This window comes from Salminus brasiliensis, chromosome 23 (genome assembly GCF_030463535.1).
Source record: "Salminus brasiliensis chromosome 23, fSalBra1.hap2, whole genome shotgun sequence".
In the NCBI taxonomy this organism is placed as follows: domain Eukaryota; kingdom Metazoa; phylum Chordata; class Actinopteri; order Characiformes; family Bryconidae; genus Salminus; species Salminus brasiliensis.
In genome coordinates this window covers 12,697,319-12,718,587 of record NC_132900.1, presented here as the reverse complement: position 1 = coordinate 12,718,587, position 21,269 = coordinate 12,697,319, and the positions used below count along the sequence as shown (strand labels likewise).

General features: G+C 41.4%; 1 protein-coding gene across 1 annotated transcript in view; it reads right to left on the bottom strand.

Moving 5' to 3' along the window:
* Positions 1–5,937: 5,937 nt before the first annotated feature.
* LOC140546154 (neuropilin-1a-like) overlaps positions 5,938–21,269 on the bottom strand; it is a 44,689-nt gene continuing 29,357 nt past the window's right edge. The window contains exons 7-17 of the mRNA XM_072669331.1: positions 20,621–20,776; positions 18,717–18,861; positions 18,069–18,400; positions 17,460–17,604; positions 16,909–17,091; positions 16,743–16,790; positions 14,210–14,356; positions 12,675–13,135; positions 12,230–12,326; positions 11,552–11,590; positions 5,938–11,074 (exon numbers count right to left, since the gene is read on the bottom strand). Of these exons, the coding sequence (XP_072525432.1) occupies positions 10,800–11,074; positions 11,552–11,590; positions 12,230–12,326; positions 12,675–13,135; positions 14,210–14,356; positions 16,743–16,790; positions 16,909–17,091; positions 17,460–17,604; positions 18,069–18,400; positions 18,717–18,861; positions 20,621–20,776 (2,028 nt within the window). The 3' untranslated portion in view covers positions 5,938–10,799. The remainder of the gene's footprint in view (positions 11,075–11,551; positions 11,591–12,229; positions 12,327–12,674; positions 13,136–14,209; positions 14,357–16,742; positions 16,791–16,908; positions 17,092–17,459; positions 17,605–18,068; positions 18,401–18,716; positions 18,862–20,620; positions 20,777–21,269) is intronic.

Below are 21,269 nucleotides of genomic sequence, written 5' to 3'. Positions count from 1 at the left end.
AGCGATCGCTAGTGCTGCTTTGCTGTAAACAGGAAAGAGGTTTCTTCTCGATTTTCTGGGCCTGTTTTACACTGTCTAAAATGATGTTTTGCCTCACCACCATTTCTCAGCACAATTAAACTTACATTATCAATAAAATATTTGTTTCTGCTTCTGATTACCTTGACTAAGCTACATCAGCATAGTTGCAGTCAGACAGATCGGCCAACTACAAGACATGACTTGCTTTACCTCAGAGAAGGAGTCATCAGTTCCAATCTTTGAGTGCCAGGATCCAGTATATGTTCAAATGCTTGTGAACATCCCATCTAATGAATGCATTTGTCTACTATAAGTTGCACCAATTGCTGACACAGATGTGTACCTGCACACACCCAGACTAGAGGGGCACAGAGCCCTCCAGTATTGTGGATGGAATGGGATGAGTTAGGGAATTGGGTATAATGTGGGGTGGCCCTGACCTCACTAACAGACCAGACTAAGAATTAGCAATGCACCCAAATCTATTAGAAAGTATACCCTGTTCAGTAGAAACAGTTACTCCAACAAAAGCAGGAAAAACTTGAATACAATGAATACACAGGTGTCCCAATACTTTTGTCCACATAGTGCATCTTTTCTAACGCACCAACTAAACCAATTAATTGACTAATAAGTTCAATCAGGTAGGTTTGAGTGAGGAAGTCACCAACTCTAGAGCAGGGGTACCCAATGCTGGTGCTGGCGATCAACCAAACGAATCTACCCTGATAACATGCCCATGCGGGGGTCTGTATGGGTAGCCTAACTGGTAACCAAAATGTTTTGTCCATGGGTACCATGTTGGCCCCACATTTGGGTGCCCACCAGGGTCAGTTGATGGGACCAGGAGGGGTTAAACATGGACCCACATAGGATCTAGATAGACTCATGCAATATTAAGGTGGACTGGGGCCCATTTGGGATGCCAAACTGGGTACAACATATATACAATCCCACATCAGAGCCCATGCTCACCTGGAAGCCACTTAGCCCATCTTTCACTCATGTGAGCCCCAAATGAACACGTTGGCTGGGTACATACGACACACACCCAGTTAGCCTGTTACATGTAAAGCCTCAGCACAGAACCAACCTCTACATTTGATCTATCAGCTTTTAAACCTCATAGGACGAAGGCTTCTTTGTGGGCGAGAGCAGACTTGTGATTGCGGTTCCTGAATTTGATCGTTATCAGTTAAAGGAAATGTAGATGCCATCATCAGGTATTGGCTGTGCAATGTTCATGTTATGCTACTGTAATACAGCCAGAGTTCTTCTGATTATGTTCTGACCTCCATCAACTTCCAACCTTGAAGTACATTCACACTTCATGACCACCTATAACCTGTCTATGTGGTCGGACAATACACTATATGTCCAAATGTTTGTGGACACCCCTTCTAATAAATGCATTCAGCTTCTTTCAGTTGCTCCTATTGCTGACACAGATGTGCAAATGCCCACACATACAGCATGTCTAGTCCCTGTAGAGACCTTGACTATTGGCAATAGAATAGGACTCTCTGAAGCAAATGAACATGAATCTATAGGCACCATGCCTAATGTCAGGTGTGGGCTAGAGGGGTATGAAGCCCCCCCAGCTTTAAGGTGCTCGTTCAGTTTCTCGTCACTTTAAGACTTGATTGCTGCAACTCTCTTCTGGCTGGTCTCCCTCTGCGCACCATCAGACCCCTGCAACTTATCCAGAATGCAGCGGCACAGGTCGTCTTCAACGTTTCTATGTTCAGCCATGTGATTCCACTGCTGCGTTCTCTTCACTGGCCTCACTGCATTCAAAACTCTAATGCAGGCGTACAAAGCCAAGAATAGACCAGCCCCTCTGTACTTGAGCCCTTCAAGCTTCAAGTACGCTCGGTTTGACCCGTCCCTTAAGATCCATGGAAACAAGTGTCCAGACTTTTTTCTTTTCTCCCACCAAAGTGGTGGGAGTCACTTGCTGTCTATAAACTTAAGACCCACTCTTCCGAGAGTACTTGGAAGAATAGTATTTAGTAGAGTATTATGGTCTCCATATTGACTTGTGTTTAGTAGTGTCTAAACTTAGAGGGATCTTTGAATTTTAGTCTATTCAAACTACCGGAGGTTATCCTTGAGTAAATAGCGAAGCACTTTTGTAAATTGCTCTGGATAAGAGCATCTGCTAAACGCCTTAAATGTAAATGTAAATCCTGACCCCACTAATGCTCTTGTCGCTGAAAACAATCAAATCCTCACAGCAGTGCTCCTACAATCTAGTAAAAAGCCTTCCATGGACAGTAGAGACAGTTACTTCAGCAAAAGCAGGACACACTCTTTTTTTGTCCCAATACTTTTGTCCATATCATGTATGTTGCCTACTCTTGGCCAGCTTTTAGTGAAGATACGAGTAGTTACTGCAAACCATGCCTTGATGCAAATAACATTTTAGAAAACCTCGGAAGATGTGTTATAATGAAGCAAACAGCTGGTTTAGGTTACAAAAGCATTGCTAAAGACCTGGGTATACATCAATCAACAGAGGGAATTCAGGACTGTTGCTACTCTCCCTAGGAGTGGGCATCCTGTTAAAATCGCTCCAAGGGCACCACGTGCAATCCTGAAAGAAGTGAGAAAGAGCCCAAGGGTAACAGCTCACGGCCTACAGAAGACTCTACATAATGCCAAAACCTTCATGAGTCCACTGTTAGAAAAACTCTAGAGAATGGTGTTGAAGGAGGGACATAATGAAGGAAGCTGCTGCTGTCCAAGTAAAAAATTGTGGCCTATCTCCAGGCTGCCTAGCACCACCTGGACCACATAGTGCTTCTAGGAAAATGTTCTAAGAACAGATAAAACAAATTCACAACACGGTGCACACCCACATCAAAATTTCATCCCACCTGTGAAACATGGTGGAGGGAGAAGCATGGGTTATGGCATGACCTGAAGAGGGTTGTGTATGCAGGGGTCTAGCATTCCTCTTTAACATTTTGCATGTCTCATTTGAAGCTACAGGACATGATAGGTGGAGGTGAATGCTGCTAAAGGGGGATCAATGGGTTACTGAATTCATGGATTCACTTACTTTTTCTAGCCTGCACTGTGGATAATGACACTATGTGCTTGTGTGATTTTGTAACCAACAACATAGAAGGTTACATAGATACATTATTCAGCTTTTTTTTTTTTTTGACCCTCAATCAAGCACAAACCATTGGTCATTAATATGGATTAGCTCATTAACATGTCAGTTTTGACTGCCTGTTGCTGAAGTTGTGTAAAAAATCCTGCAGCAGCAAAGAAAGAGCAGAACGCTAAGAACGGTCAGTGTATTATTATAAATAGGCCTCCCAGTTGGACATTTTCAGGTTTATAGCCCATACTGTCTTTTGCAGAGTTTGACTGCAAAGACTAGTGTTTTCAGGAGCATCTTAACACTGTCAACCCGGATAACTGAATCTCCACTGAAGGTGAAAAATCTTTCATTCCTAAGCTAAAGTGTATTACTCAGTAACTACAGGGACTTCTGTGCAAACTGGTGGGGCTATTCTCTGGTAATAGAATGGCACCTTCGGCCCGCCAGTGGCTCATAGGCTGTTTAAGAGGTCAATTGACTATTTTTAAAACAACCTGTGGGCTTACAGTGTAAGTAGCTTCCTTGTTCAACAGTGGATATGGAGACAGCACCACCACAGCCTGGTGTTGAGAGCAGGCCACATTTCAGTGCAGAAGGCTTTGAAAAGCCAACCTTCACTAGGGAAGTTCACAAGGTCAGCACACATAGGCGTGCACCAAGCACAAACATACCCATCAACAACAACACCACCCTAGCATGCACACCGTCAGCTTTTTTGAAGCAGAAGTGGTGCGGCACTGTGGTTTCGATGGGAAACCACAGCTCAGGTTTCCAAGACAACAGCACCAAAACTCTATAACATCATTCACCACTGTGAGAAACAGGTTGGGCATTCGAGTAAATGGCCTTGAGACAAAAGAAGCCCCAAAAAAAAAAACCCTAGAGAACCACTGAATAAGGGGGGATAGACGGTGGGACTGAAGGGGTGAATTCCAGCCCTCTTTTAAATCCATAGTAATATGAGATGACAATATGATATTAAAATTCTAGTCAGATGAGTCAAAAGTATTGGGACACCTGCTCAATCAATGATTTTTTTTTATCCAAGGTTTCAAAGAAGAGTTTATTCTGCTTTTGTTGGAGTAACTGTCTCTGCTGTCCAGGGAAGAAGGCTTTTACTTGATTTTGGAGCATTGCTCTGAGGATTTGATTGCAGCTACCAGAGCATTAGTGAGGTCAGGATGTTGGATGATCACCATCCCACCTCATCATCCCCAAAACCCCAACTCATCCCAAAAGGATTGAAAGGAGCACCATCATTCTAGAGAACACAGTTTTACTGCACCACAATTTGATGCTGGGGGGCTTTATACCCCTTTAGCCCACGTCTGGCATTAGGCATGGTGCCTAATTAGGCAGGGTGACTCAAGGTAAAGATTACACAGTATAAGTTATGTTCATTATATGTTCATTTCTGGCCACAGCTGTATTTTTCATGGCAATATTGGAGTTCAAGACCAGCTTTTTTATTTGATGGTCAAGACAAAAACAATCGTATAGATTGTGTATTTTGCATTTGATTTTGTCGTGCTTGGTTATGCAGGTCATACTGATCAAACAACATGGTCTTGCTGGTGGAACAACATAGTCTTGCTGGTCATACTGGTCAACCAGTTTGGTTATGCTGGTCAACCAGTTTGGTTATGCTGGTCAACCAGTTTGGTCATTCTGGTCAACCAGCTTGGTCATGCTGGTCATGTTGGTCGACCCTTTTGGTCATGCTGGTCGACCAGCTTGGCCTTGCTGGTTAAACAGCCAAACCATCAAACTCCAACAAAAACAGTCCCTATGCTGGTGAATAGCTAAGCGGGTCAGGCCAGCTTGAACTGGCCATGCAGTTTTTCCGGCAGGGTGGGCTGTCAATGACTTCTTTGTACTGTTCTTTTCTGGGGCAAAATGGCTGACAACATCACAGGTGTCAAATTATACCCATAGCAACCTTAATATTTGGTTAAATGACTGGTTAGATGCTTTTGGTAGCTTGGTCTTGGTTAGCAAGCTTCTGGTAGAATTGGTCCAATCTTCTTTATCCATTTCAAAACACCTGCTTTACCTATGCTTTACCTATAATGTGTGTTTGGGTTCATTGTCCTGTTGCAATGTGCCACCCCAGAGCATGATGCTTCCACCACCATGCTTAACAGATGGTTTCTGTTGGTTTCTGCTGATGTGTTCTGTCTTTGTCTGTGTGGCCAGCTGCATACTTTAGTTAAGCTTGAACCTGTTGATTATGGGCCAGATGCTTCTTTCATTGATGGTGGACTCTCAGTCCATGGTGAGGTAAAACTGTAGACAGCAAAACCGGTGTTCCAGCAGCCTTTAGTTCATGGCAGGCCTGTGCCATGATAGATGGTTCTTGGATTGTTCCTGGCTGTCTGAACCAGAGTCTACTTCCAACTTGGCAAGGTGGCTGCACCTCTCTTAAGAGATGGCTCCTGAGTTGTATAAATCTGTGACCATCCTTCTCAGATCTTCAGATTTGAGCTCATTGGACTTTCCCATTGTTCCGTGTGTTGGTCAATCCAATGGATGCTGTCAAACAATCCCTTTTTATGTGGGCACAGAGAAGCTACCAGCTGTAGTCAATCATGATCACTAACCAAAGGTTAAGAGGCCTTGGCTTTGGCAGGTTAAAAGGCCTTCACAGACTGAAAACTTGTTGCTAGATGTGATCCTGGCATCATTCAGTCCAGGAGATTCCTCCTCATTAGGTCTAATTTGGCTAGAACACAAGCATGCGCCCACATCAGCTAACTCTTTTAGATAACTCCTCTAATAATAACGCTGAGCATTACAACATAACAACTTAATAAAAGCTTTATTAAATCCACTCTTTGGAATGTAGTAGTCACTGGGCATGATCATGTCGACAGGGCTTGGTAAGATCGGTCAGTGTGTGATTGGTGCTAGAGGGCCTTAAACAAAATCCAGACTCTTCCTAGTCCTTTCTGTCATTTCACTACTAAACAACAACCTGCTGAAAACAATGCACCACAAATTCAGATCAGTTCAAACAGTCATAGACAACAAATACATTCATGATTCTAAATAAAGTGAACTGAAGGAATTATATAGTAGGTTCATGGAAATGGTACAATCAGTGATTACAGCTGGTCAATGAGGAAACCTGTAATACAGTCATGTGAAAAATTAGGACACCCCATGAAAATCCTTGTCTTTTTTATAGACATTTGAACAATATTGAGAGATGGAGATAAATAACTAAACACATACAACAGAAGAAATGTCTTTTAAAAGAATCTGTCAAATATTTTAAATATTTTATCTGTCAATTTTTTTTTAGGAAATGTTTAATTGAGGTTATTTCAGGCAAAGGGGGGAATATCAGCTAGTTGAGGATTTGAACAACTTTGAGTCAGAACTGGCTCCTTTTTTGTGTTAAATAAATGATTACTTTTGTTTAAATGATTAAATGATAAATTATATTTTTCTTCCTTTATACATATTTTTACACATTGTTAGAGAGAAAAGCAATTATTGATATGTACATTCAGTATTTTGTAATAAGGAACTAAATATTAAATGGAATATCCTTTTTTTCACATGGCTGCAGCTGCATTATGTGATATAGCTGCATGTTAAAATAACAGTCTGTGACACGTCCTTTTTAGCCACAATTTAATGAAATAAAAAATCTCATATAAATACATTTCTCAGTGCAATGATAGACTACTCTATTTCTCTCTGTAGCGGCTCTGCGTTCCTCTACAGACAGCAGTCCAAACCTTCTGCAGTGAACACACAGTCATCATCATATTCATCTGTAAAAAAAACAAAAAACAAAGATGCTTTGACAGCATCCTCCCATCTTACTGGAGTTTGGCTACAGGTATGTTATGCAGCACAAAGAGCGACGCACACATACATACACATACACTGGGTTCGGTACCAAACCCTCTACTGCAGTGTGCTCCCTTCTCTACTCAAAAGAAGCAAAGGAGAACCTTGACCCTCTTCAGAGCTCTGGATTCACCAGACAAAAGGAATGAAAAATATCACTTGTGTCATCTTCATAAGGCAATGTGACGACAGTCTAACCACAGCTGTAGCTGCAGAGGTCTTTAGATCCTGGGCCTTTGTGGTATCCCTGTGTTCTTTGTATCATGGTCTCCTCTCTGCAAGCTTGCTAAGTCTCTCTGGAGTGTTGATGCATGATACTGTCTGTATTACACTGAAATCAGATCTACAATCACAACATCTGTATCGGTTCCATATTCAAATCTCACCAACAAAAATAGAGCAATATTTGGTGACAATATAATGATGCAATATGATTGGGTAAAATTTACAAAGCCACATCAGTTCAAACTGTCCGATTTAGCAGGTTTAGACACAGATATACTGATCGTCGAGAGCAGGCCAAGATTTTCACATTTCTAATATTTTCTAGGGCTGGCCCAAACAGCATTTTACCTTTGAATACTAGTTAGTAAGCAATCTTCACCAACACTTGTTCTTAGCACCACTATTTACGTCTCATAATTGACCACATTACTTACATTTCATTATTTACTATAATTGTAAGTATATTTCTAACTCCAGTTTACAATATATCCAGTAGGAGACAGAAATGTGTTATAAGTGTATACCAGTGGTAGCGCAAATGAACTGAAATTAGCCATAAATATATCGTTGCTACAAAACATTATATATTGTTGCTGTCTAAAACAAAATCTTCTAACTTCATTTTTGTCGTTTTAAATTTTTATATAATTTGAATCAATGGTGGTTGTTCTTCACATTGTGTCACAATGTCATAATGAATGGAGCAATAGAAATGGAGATACATGGAGATGCAAGATTTTCTTTGGACAGCAATGATATATAATGTTGTAGACTAGTGCTTAAAAAGCTAAAAGGCAGATCAACTGAAAAATAATAGTGGACTTGAACTGATTACAGAGCATTTTTGAGTTTACTCAACTTACATTGTTCAAAAAGTTCTCCTAACTTAGAACTTTAGCTCTGAATCTCAGTTTGGTCAAGGATACATTTAAGTTAAACAAACTGCAGCTGGAACCGATTAAATATTATTTACGATATTTAGTTTGGGGAACTTCCTTTAATTTGTTCATGCTGTTTATTTACTTTTCCTCTCACAAGGGAGGAGGCCTTTCTATTCTCAGACACCTGACCATGAGGCTGTGGTGTTAATGGGATTCAAACTTATGATCTCCTGTATCTTGACAAGCAGGCATTTAGACAGCTGTGCCACTCTAGAGCTGTGAAACCATGCCATCATGTTCATATCTGTGTCCAAGAACAGAAATGTACTGTGTTTACATAGTATAGTTATGCAGCTCTAGGGTGGCATAACAGCATAACTGCTGCTCATCAAGTGTGAGGAGATCATAAGTTTAAAGCTGCAGCTCATTTACTGATGTTTTTAGGGCTCAACTTGAACTATCGCTGACCAAACTGAAATGCAAAAGTAAAACGTGTGAGTTAGGAGAACCTTTGACTAAACTAAGTTGAGTAACTGTGATGATAACAGTGTACCGAGATGAAGCTACTGTAATTGTTTTTGAACAACTGCTGCCCTTCACATTGTCTAAACCTTTCATAAGAAATAGATCCATACAAGTGGTCCACATTTACTTGGAATATATTAACTTGCACTGAAAATGAATAAGATTACTTCCTTATTCAACCGACCTGTCAAGTATTTATGGTATACCAACTTCTGATCACAAATTTAGAGCATTTTCCTTGTAGTCCAGTAATTTAAAGTGCTCCTTCACTGTGTTTTCTTAGGCATCTCTACTCAGCAGACTTTCAGCAGATGGCTAAAAACATGGCTGCATGAAAAACAGTGCAGTTACTTGCGCTCTGAGGCCTGGCATGAATATCTGATGCATTTGACCAGACAGAACTGATTTGTGTTGGTCAAAAAAGAGGGTGCTTCTTCAAGTATTCAACTATTCGAGCCAGCCCTAACTTCTTCTGTGCCTACTAGAATACTAAAGGCAAATGTAATAATGGAAGTATGTTTGTATCTCCATTGTTTATAATTCTTTGATGCAAACCACACAGTACAGTTTGTCTTTTAGGCAGTATTCATGAAGCACCTGTGGAATAGTCAGTCATGTGAAAAAAAAAAAAAAAACCCCATAAAAACCTTTGTCTTTTTTAATATGTTTAAACATATGGACCTATTAATAAGCTGGAGAGTTCTTTAGGCATTTTGTAGTTTGCTCTCGGGCTGAACTTGCTAGGATGGCCTGACCTAACCATGTTGACAGTTGTTTTACTGTAAATTATTTTGTGGTGCGACCAACTGTTGTTGGTGTGGTGTGACAGGTAACACCACCACCTACCATTGTGTTACAACAACATCATGTGGGAGACCAGGGTTTGATTCCCGGTCTGGGTGACTATGCTGCGCTATACCAATAAGAGTCCTTGGGCAAGACTCCTAACACTACATTGGCCCTCCTCTGTAATACAAGTACCCTTGTAAGTCGCTCTGGATAAGAGTGTCTGCTAAATGCCATAAATGTAAATGGACAGTGGAACGGCTAATTTCGAAGTGTTCTGAGATCTTATTGCATCCTTCTGGCAGCCTCAGGGAGCTCTCACAATCAAGAGCAAACCAAACTATGTCTGAGGTTAAGATTAGACAGGCGCCTCCAAAATCCCCTCTAATGATGTTCTAATCGTCTGCAGCTGATGTGGTGCACCTGATTCTAATGTTATGTAATAATACATGTAAAAAGTTATGTAATAATACATGTGGGGATGTTAAAACTTTTTTACAATTTTACAAATTTATGTGTTTATTAATATTATCTCCAATCTCTCAACAAATCTCTATTTGTTTAAATATGTAAGACAAAGGTTTTCATGGGCTGTCCTCATTTTTTCACATAACTGTAGGAACAATTGAAACTTGGTCTGCAGGGCATGATGCTGCTTGTAGGATGAGGACTGAGGTGAGACCAGGCGTGAAAAGGCAACAGAAACATGTAAAAAAGGCACTATTGGGATGAAACACAAGCCACAAGCCACACACACATCCTTAAACATTTTCAACTCGTATACTCTCTCATCCACACACACACACACACACACACACACACACACACACACATGCTACCATGCCCTTTACCCTTTTTAAATCACATGCACATACATAATCTCTCTCTCTGTCTCTCTCTCTCTCTCTCTCTCTCTCAAACACACACAGGCACAAAAGCACTAAAATAGTGAAAGCTCAGTCCTAGACTACAAATGTGTGAACGTTTCTCTTTCTACACACTGTTTTCTTCTTCTTCTTGGAAAAAAAGCCCCCCCCCAGACCGGCCCCAAAAGAGTCCCAGCTCGTAGAGAAGATACTTTCATCTTGATTGGTCGCATCACCAGCATCTTTGTATAAAAAAAAAAAAGAAAACAACAAACAAAACAGACAAACCAACAAAGTGACGATCACCACTGACTGTACATTTTTTTTCTTTACACGCAGCGCCCTCAGGAGGTGTGTCCCTCTTACTGCAGATCCTGAGAAAAGCACGGCTCAGTCTCAAAACGACCCAATTGCCCCACAGGGTTTACTGAAACGTTCCTTGGGCCTCGTGCGAGCCTTTCCTCAATGTCCCCTTAATGCTAGTCCAGTGGCTGTCTGGCCGAGGCCAGGCTCCACTCCTCACGCCTCTGTGTATGACTTCTGTGCGCTCACTTTCTCCTTCTTCAGCTTGATGCCGTCCACCAGCTCAAAGTTGTAGTTCTCCAGGGCAGAGAGGTTTCGGTCTGGGTTTTGTGAGCAGGCGCAGTACAGCACCACCCCACAAACGGCGCCCAGCAGGACCCCCACGGCGCTCATCACGATGATGGTGATCAGGATGGGGTCCAGCGTCTTCAACATGGAGCCCCCGGGCCGACCGAACCTCCACCCTGAATCCGCCTCATCATCGCACTCTACTGTGGGGGGAGGCAGAGAGAACTGGTTAGTTTTTTCCCTTTTACTTCTCTGTAGACAAAAGCATGTTAAATACCACCAATCAAATCAAATGAATGTCTGTTGGAAACATGTACAACTATCAATGATGACAGTGATGACTGTCTGATCACATAGAAAAAGGGAGTTTAAAGATGGATAAGGATGTATAAAATAAAAATATAAGATTAAATATGAAATTACAAACATTGCACAATATCCAATGGCACAAATAAGAATAATATAAAAACAAATCTAGATATACAGAATAAAAATCTACATGTATATAGAAATATATACATACACTCTATTGACAAAAATATTCAGACACCTGCTCATTTATTATTTGTTTCTGAGTGTTTTACACTTACTAATTAGAATTTTTGCCCTGTTTAACACTGATAAGTTTGACCCTTATATGCAGCTTGAAAAAGAGTTCAATGAGGCAAAGGGGGACATACCGATCTTTTCTTCATCAATAGTTACTTGAACTTCTGGATCTGAAACACAAAAATTCATATTTCGGTCAATATATATATTTTTGTAATTGTAATATTACTATTACATAATATATATATTACAAATAGTATTTCAGTTGTTTTACTTGTTTTGAATAATATTATCTATAGACATTGTCTTATTCTATTGATCGTTAAAAAATTATAAATTAAAAATATGTTCACAAATTATCTGCCAAAACAACACAAGACAAATTATCTACATAACATGACTCAAAACTCATCTATAATAGTCTAAAGTAAAATGTCTTATAGTATGATAAATATCGGTTGAATATTCTGGCTAGCTTTAATGTAATTTTTGTTGTGTAATGTATTTGAGGCACAGACAATATGGGGAATTACCAGCAGGGGGTGGTGTTTTACTATGAGTGAAAAGAAAGGCAGTGAGTGACAATTATATAGTGTGATGGAATTGAAGGCAGCAGGATGAGTCTGAGTAGTTGAAAAAACTTCCTTTTGATTTTGCCTGACCTGTAGCTTATGGTCTAACTGAATGTACAGGTGCATCTGACTAGTCTCAGGCCAAGCTATGGGTTTCTTGTAAATACAGAAGGTGCATAAAACAGGGTCTAAATATAGTGGCAAGAGTCTGAGAATAAGAAACGGTAGGTGACATACCTTTACATTCGTCAGGACTCACAGTGTTGACAATTCTTACATTATCCACAGAAATGTGTCCAGAGGATGTGCCGTCAACCACACCCTCAATAATCACCTGAAACATACACACAGTGACAGATAGATGGTTTTAGTAATGTGGAATTAGTTTCATGTGGAAATTATGTACACATTTAAAGCAGGATTATGCAAGAATGAGCATTTCTTGCTCCTGGGCTCCCCCTACAGCCAGGAAGTGGAATTCATGCTTGAGCCACCCCTCAAGAACCACCTGATTACATGCATTTCTAAACAGCTTAGAGAATGCAGCGTTAAGCAGTTCTCACTAACAATATCCTGCCTGCTTCACCAAAATTACACAAAGTGCGGTTAGCAGCACACTGAGCTCGGAGTAGCAATGATAGAGATGCAATTCTCCCTATTGGGGAAAAACTGTCACGCTTACCTGATATGGTGAGTCAGCACGGGGCATCAGGACTCTCCCTTCTCTCCAGCGGCCGGTCTCTTGCCTGCTCTTCATCCAGAGAAGCGCCTCCTCTTCTGCCCTCCTCTCATCCCTCTCTGCCCCTACACCTCCTCCCTGCTCCTCTCCTCTCACATCCCACTCCTCCCCACCTCCTTTTCTCCTCTGTCTGATATGTAGAGTGCCCGCTTGCTCTCCGGAGAAGTGGTACCAGAATGACACACACAGATCTTCTTCAGGAGCTGTGACCGGCAGACTAACCATCCGTGCCCACCCTCTTTCTCCTTCTCTCTCCTGCTCCTTATCTCTGTCTGCCTCCACTTCCCGCTCTATCCCAGTCTCTTGGTCTGACTCTGTCTCTCCCTCTGGCTCTTTCTCTTTCTCCGCCCCTGGGTGGGGAGTGTCTGTGGACAGTGCAGTGTAGATGAAGTTTCCTGGTTCCCCTGATGACAGAAAACAATCAGTGATTAGTAGACATAACACAACACATTTAGTTCTAGAGTTAACCCTTAGACGTCTGTGGTCAAACTGCTGCAAAATGTAGCAAATATGTAGTTAAGAAAGATGTCTTTTTTCTGATCTGAGTACTGTAATGTTGAGTATCGGTTGAGTATACCAATCCAATCTGATAATTGTACAGGTGGCGCTGCACAGTGGAAAAGTACAACACCTCTCATAGCTACATTTTATGTAATGTCTTTTTGCAGCTGAGTTTTTGATTGGCCTTTCTAGTAATCTTATGGGCAGTTGTGAAGGTTTTTTTGTGGTCTTCCAGACCTCAACTTCACCACCAGTGTTCCTGTTAACTTCCATTTCGTAATGACATTACAAACTGGGTTTCAAACAGCTACTTGAAAATGCGTTGCTTCGCTATTCTCTCTTGCTTTGTGTGCATCGACCATTTTAATCCTGAGAGTGCTGTGCAGCTGATTGCTGGGAAATAGCTGCTGATTGCTGGGACAAGGTTTGAGGACTTATTTGCATCACCTGGCCTTTCCTAATGATGATTGTGAACAAGCCATAGCTCTAATTAAGGTCTGTGACTTTGCTAAACGTTACGCAATATGTCCAATCACACAGATATACAAATGCACACACACACTTGTCTAGAAGTACTGCCTTATCTACGCTTTGGAGTAGATAGATATGAATCTATTGGCACCATGCCTGATGCCAGGTGTGGGCTAAAAAAGCCCCCAGAATTGAGCTGTGGAGCAGTGGAACGGTGTTCCATCCATCTGTGTTCCATTCAAGACTTTTGGGATGAGTTGGGAAGTTGGGGATGAAAAGGTGGGGTGGTGATCATCCAACATCCTGACTTCACTAATGATCTTGTTACTGAATGCAATCAAATCCTCACAGCAATGCTCCAAAATCTAGTAGAAAGTCTTCCCTGTCTTTTTTTAATACCCTTGATTTTGAAAGAAACAATGAACGATCAGGTGTCCCAATACTTTTGTCCATAGTAGTGTATGACAGTTTCTAGGTTTGTTTTTGTAAATGACTTATTATCTCACCTCTATAATCCACTTTGGGCAGTTGGTGATTTGAGGGTTTGCCGTTGCTTTGTATTAGCCAGTGAGCTCCTCCGATGCTTTCCGGTACCCACCCACAGTAGGATGGCTTGTTGGCCCAGCCAAAATCACAGGCAAACCAAATAAACTCTGCACAAGGAACAAAACACAGAAGCAGAGATTACATTACTATATAATAACCACTTTCATTGCATGACAATGTAATTTTATGACCAAAGGAAGCCCAGAAACACCTCAATTCTGCCTGTTCTTATGATTTAGTTCACTACTTTAACATAGTAGAAATTAGAATTCAGACCTCTGAGGATCAATTTGGGGGTGACAGAAACAAGACTCTAAAAGGAAACAAAACTCCCCACAGTCAAAGGAGACTTGGGGACTGTTTACGGAAGTCTGTATAGCTATGACTGTGCTGGGCTGGGTTTCCTGAAAGCCTCTGATGACACAAAGATGACTCCATCACACTGAATATGATCTTAGCACCAATATATTTTTGGGAAACTTGGCTCTGACAATTGGTTTTGGGTCTTTTGATGGTGTAATTCTCCAAAGCACCTCACAGGGGCAGTAAAGCCCTTCAGATGGCCTTCATACTCCTAACACTAGAAGGGTAAGGACTTAACATGTTTCCTCTGATACATGCAAAGCCAGGCACTGGCTCTTCTTGAACTGTGGATGCAACATGCTCAGAGGAAAGCGCCAGCTAATAGACGCCTGTGCCTACCCATACTGCTTTAAGAGTGATGAGGGGAGAGAGCGCCATCTGCCCACCCGGTGAGAGCACGGCCAGTTGTGCTCTCTCAAACTTGCGACCCCCAGGCCATAGTGCTGGTGCATAAGACTGCTGCGTGTACAAAAGTGACTAATTTCAGAATCTCTTCAAAAGTGTGAAGTGTGGCATATATTTTTAAAACTACTTGTGAGGGTGACTCATTGAATGCACTGCAATGTACAACAGTTTTAGCAGCCTTGGTCAAATGACACTGAACAAATCCAGCATAGAGAACACACTTCTGCACATTTTTATGCACAGTTACTTTTACTTAATTTAAAATGTAGGGTGCCTGTATGTATATGGGGTATGTTGTGTTTTCTCCAATGTATGTAGCACTTTATAGCAAGTTTATCTTAAAATCTCTTCAAAAGCTTCAAAATCATTTTAATACTCCACTGACTGAGATAGAAAGAATAGCATCTCTATGACCTTGTTTGAATGAGATCACATCATATGACTAGTATCTGGATTGTCTCCTGATAAGATTTTAGCCACATTTACACTTGGTAGTCAAATCGGTCTTTGTTTAGTTAAACAGAAATCTGATTGCTGTGTGCAACAATATATGCAAATCCACTCATTCCATTCCTGAAGTGGTTTAAGTAATTGGATTTGTATCTGGTTTAAATGCGTGTTCGGTGTGTTTACACTTATAATTTTATGTGGCTCGGCCTCATCCAGATATAATCATGATACTCAAGAGGGATGAAGTGACCAGCTGAGAACAGGGTCTATCACTGCTACTGAAATGCTGAAATGGTGCTACTGCTATACTGCTACACTGCTACACACTACACACGCAACGTAACCCAAATCATATTTGTGTAAAACCCTGTAATATAACTCTACTGACTCAGCCCACCACCTCAGAGACGGTTCTGTACCTCTCAGCTTATATACCGGGTATTGGACAGTTTCTTGTAGAGGATTTGTTGATTTGTTAATTTCACAAAGTATGTAATCTGAACTGTACATATAAAATATTTATAAATGTTTATACATAACCCAACAAGAAAAGCAGGAATTTTTTTGTGGTTGCAGTGTGCTTTTGCACGTTTGAGAAATGGGGCACACTTAGACACGTAACGAAAGTGCATGTGCCCACAAACGAGTACACAAAAAATGCGAATGTGAACTTTGGGTCAGGCTAAGAAAGAGAAAGAGAGAGTAGCTGAGACAGCGGGACTCCAGTGATTTGGTCTGGAAAAGCACAAATTATTTCCAGACTACACAGCAGACAGAAATAGAGACTGCACAAGCTGTATTTGGAACACCAACCATGATATGCTGGGTGTGTATGTGTGTGGCCTGATGCCACAACACAAAAATGAATCTCTCTCTCGCTTCCTGTCTCCTCCTACATTTGGGAAAACCCATGCTTCAGGGGTAAACAGCAAACGCTTTAGCCAGAAAAGTTTTGAATGTCAAACCTGTCAAACCTAAGCTACCCTTTAAAAGCTACAATGTGACACCAATGTCTGCTCACCAAAGCTTCGAGGGTTCAGAGGAAGTGGGCAGAGTTTTTTGTTTTTTATTTTATAAGTAGGATTGCGCCCCTATGTCTTTCTCAGCAATTTAGCCTGAGGCACAACATCCAAACAGGAACAGCATACTCTCAAAAGTCTCATTCCAAAGTGATGACTGGCTTCTTCTCCTATGTTTTGATCATGCATGTACTGTATAATACTGTATATTATTATCTAGTAGTGTGTGAGTGTGCATGTGTGTAAGGTTTCTCACCGGGTAGTATTTCTTCATCCAGCATTGGCTCTGGTATTGTAGTACCTACTGTCAAAACATAAACACACAACAGGAAGGCAGTTAGAATTGGGTTGTCTGGGAGTGTGAAATTTCTATATATGTATATTTGTGTGTTTACGGGTGTTAGTTGGAGTGTGTGTATTACTTGTTGACTCGTAGTCTTCACTTGTGCCCGTTCCACTGTGACAGTTCGCTGATTCGTCGTCACAGTCCTCCGTCATCGTGGCAGTGGTAGGGATGGCTAGGCTGATTACTGGCGTGCTGGAGGTTGCCACCACTGTAGTGGTGGGAGGAAGAGGAGTGGTTGGAGGAAGAGGAGTAGTGGTCTCTGGAAGAGAGAAGACAGATAACAGTGTAAGTACAGGCTCAGCTTGGATTTCTGCTTGTCAATCGTGTAAATTGGTAAAAAACCTTCCAGTGAAAATTCTTTAGACCTTTAAAACGTTCTTCACTCTCACACATCCCACATGCCTCCCTCAAATCTGCTTTTGTTGTTGTTTTTGGTTTTATGGCACACAGTAAATTTGCCAGTGTTAAATCAGAGTTTGCAGAGTTAAATTAACACGATGGATGTTGAAATGTAACACTAATGGTGTGGTTAATTTACCTCTAACAGTGTTGATTTAACACTGGCAAATTTACTGTGTATTTGTGGGCAGCCCTGCTGTTGCTGGTTGACTGGCTTTGGTCACTTACGTTCTAGTTCACAGCCCAGCAGTTCCAGTCTGAGCCCCATGCCATCAGGCCCACCACGTTCAGGATACACTCGCACAAAACGTGTCATCAGCTGATCAAAGGAACGCACCTCTGGAGTGTCATGGTTCTGGTTTCCGATGAATATCTGTAGACAGACATGATGCGAGAGAGAGGAGACATGGTAAGAGGGACGGGAGGAAGAGCTGGAAAACAGATTCAATAAGAAAAAGAATCTGCTTTTCCTCTATGAGTGTGTGTGTGTGTGTGTGTGTGTTTGTAAGAGCGAGAGACAGTTGGCCGTTTACTAGCAACATGTATGTTTTGTGCACTTAACAGATACATGTTTTTCAGCAGATACTCTCTACCTTGTTTATTAATACTAGCCCAACACACACTCACATGCCTTTACCATGTCAGTGTCACTGCTGTGCTGAGAATGAGGCACCACCCAAATACTATGGTGACCCCTTTCCATTGATAGATGGGCTAGAGGGTCGATGGTAATCGGTGCAGCAACTGATGGGCTACAGTCACACACACATATTCATCCAGTATATACTGTATGTATACATATAGAACGTCCCCTTTCAAAGACCTCTCCTCACGAACCTTGGGTTTGCTGCCATTCTCTTCCAGGACGTAGCTCCAGTCTGATCCATTAGTGCTGTAGCCCAGCCTGAAGCGTCGGACAAACACGCTCTTGTCCCGGTGTTTCCCCCCTTGTAAGATTACTCCAGTGAGCCAGCGTGTTGCCCCAAGATCCAGCTCCAGGTAAGGGGTGTGTGTGGCACTGTGTGGGACGGGAGTCACCCAGCCAGACCGGCCTGTCAGCAGCCTAGCCTGCTCTGGTAACCACCCTCGCTCCATCTCTGGCCAGACAGAAATCTGAGCGTCGGAAATGTGACCGGAGACCATCCCCAGCATACTGGAGCAGGAAGAGTCTGAGAAAGAAAGAGAGAATAGCTTTAACAGATACACCTTCCCTTCATTCCTGGAGTTGTGTTGCATTATTGAGAATGATCATATTGCAATGTTGAGTGCTACATCGGAGTAGCTGATTTCTTTTTCCATCTTTCTTTCATTCAAATCCACACACACACACACACTGTAGTTGCAGAACAGAGAAGGTTATTGTTTCTCACTATGCTGACTCCCATGATTTCCCTCTATGGTTACATCATTTTCAAAATAATGTATTGTGTGTGTGTGTGTGTGTGTGTGTGCTGGCATGTGCGTATGTGGGCCTCAGTTTGGTACCTGACACTCTGCAGCCATACAGTTCAAAGCGCATGCAGATGCCTTGTTCCCAGGTCAGAGGTCGTATCCGTATGTATCGGGTCAGAGTGGGTTTGGGGAATCTTGCAAGCACCTCGTCTGTGGGGTTTTGATTTCCCTGAAACACCTAAGAGAGGACACACACATACATTTTACACAGACCACACACACTCTGGTTTCTTTGCAACCTAAGGTCATAAAACACCTCTGTATCAGACAATACTGGTACATCCAGTCATTAACAGTGTAGTATTTTTCTTACATTATTTAATCCAAGAAATACAGGATAATGAATAGCCATAGAATTGCAGTCGCTTACATCTAGATAAAATTGTCAAAATAATGAATAAAACTTAATATTATTCATTCATTAATAAGATAAATAATTTCCTTCCACATTAAATAAAGATACCAGGTCAACATGCAGAAAATGCATGAATTGACCTGATCCAACATGTACATCATTTCCACATGAATAAAATATATTACATCAACTTATTTTCAGCAGTATCTGTGTAATAGTTGATGTAATATATTTAATTCATGTGGAAATGATGTACACAGGTGAGTCAAGTAAATTCAGTGCCTCACTTTTTTCAATGAATGCTTTCCTCTTGATAATCTACCTTCCAGCAGAGTTCACATCTAACCCAAATCCTCCACACCTGATCTAATCAAAAGCAAGGCTGCATTTCATTTCACCACTGACGGCTGTAATATTTTTAGGAGCCTTCAAACCTGGCCAAGAAATGCCCCCTTCATTTTTGAAATTCTGAAGGACCCAACTGAACCTTTCCAGACACTCAATCACCTGCAGTCCTGCAGAAGCAGCTCAAAACCACTTAAATATGTTGAAACACAGTGGGCTAGACGCTCTGGCACCAGAGTTTGGAATGGAATGTTGATTTTGACTAAATGCTTTCAAATGATTTGAAGGATTTTAAGAAAAAAACTGTGTTTAATAGTAATTGTGTTTTGTAGTGCAGTGTTATATCCTTACCACCATGGGTTTCAAAGAATTAATCATTTTATATATACATACAATGTATTAATATATCAATGTTCTGTCACTACAACACCCAACACCCATGTCTAATACATGTGTTGGAAATGCCTGTGGTGGTCAACTAGTCTTCACAGCTAGCTTAGCCACTGATCTTAGGCTAATAAATATACCCAATATAGCACTTTAAACAAACCGCTTCCAAAAGGTTTTTCTACCTTCAAGATACATTATATGTCCAAATATTTGTGGACACCCCTTTTAATTAATGCATTCAGCTACTTTAAGTTGCACCTATTGCAGGGTGGGGTGGTGATCATCAAACATCCTGACCGCACTAACACTCTTGTCACTGAATGCAATCAAATCCTCACAGCAATGCTCCAAAATCTAACAGAAAGCCTTCCCTGGACAGTAGAGACAGTTACTCCAACAAACACAGGATCAACTCTTTTTTATTATCCTAGATTTCAGAAGAAACAATGAATGAGCAGGTGTCTCAATATTGTATGTCATCAGACGATTATTTTTCCTAGACTTTAAACTGATAAACTCAGGCTCTAGAGACCACTGCAGCACTGCTGTTGCATGCAAACAGACATTTTTACAGCATTTCTCAGTTTGGCCAGAGCCAGATCTCTTTAAATGTGTTGCACTGCTTATGTTAGTGTGCCATGACATGTTGGCACCGCCTTGATTGTGCATGAGTGAAGGTGAGCCTTCACAGATCAGCACCAGCAAGGGGTCTATGCTGTCTTGGCTGCGGCACTGACACGACTAATGAACATGTGAAACAGGACTGGATCTAAGGAGGGCTATTAGGGACCACTGCCCTCCATCTATTATAGTTTTCACCACCAGAGGGTCTACTCCACTCTTTTACCTTGTACTTGGTGCCATCCTTCACTATGATCCAGTCCTCTCCGTTGCTGCTAATGCTGACTTTGTAGGTCTTCACATAGTACGGTTTCTTTGTCTCCATAGAAATGGCTCCTTGAGTTCCTATAGCTGAGACATACCGGAGGAAACCCAGATCCACCTGAGAGAGTGAGAGAGAGAGACATATAAATTACATTAAGCATTCAGGGGCAGTTATGTATGCTGATATGTCTGCTTTAATAAACTGCTGCGTGATCTCTAGCTACATTCAGACGTTTTTGTATGGGTCCACATGAGGACAGGCCTGCTGTCAGCTCATTGTTTCCTCTCGTCTCTTTTGAAAATTTGCCCTCAAACACACTGCATAGACTTTCGGACAACTGCACAAACTTAATGACTTAAGTTTGTGTTAATCTATGACTGCCCTGAGCTTATTGGACTTTCCCACTGTACTGTGTGTTGGCCAAAGATTGCTGTAAAACAAACCCTTTTCAAGTAAGCACAGAGAAAATACCTGCTGTAGTCAATCATGATCACTACCAGGAAGTTTTTCAGCCTGTATGTATAATTTTGACCATGTTGATTCCTCTGTACTATGTATGATAATTTGGATAGCAGTTGAAATCTTAAAATCTGCAGCTACTGTATACTAT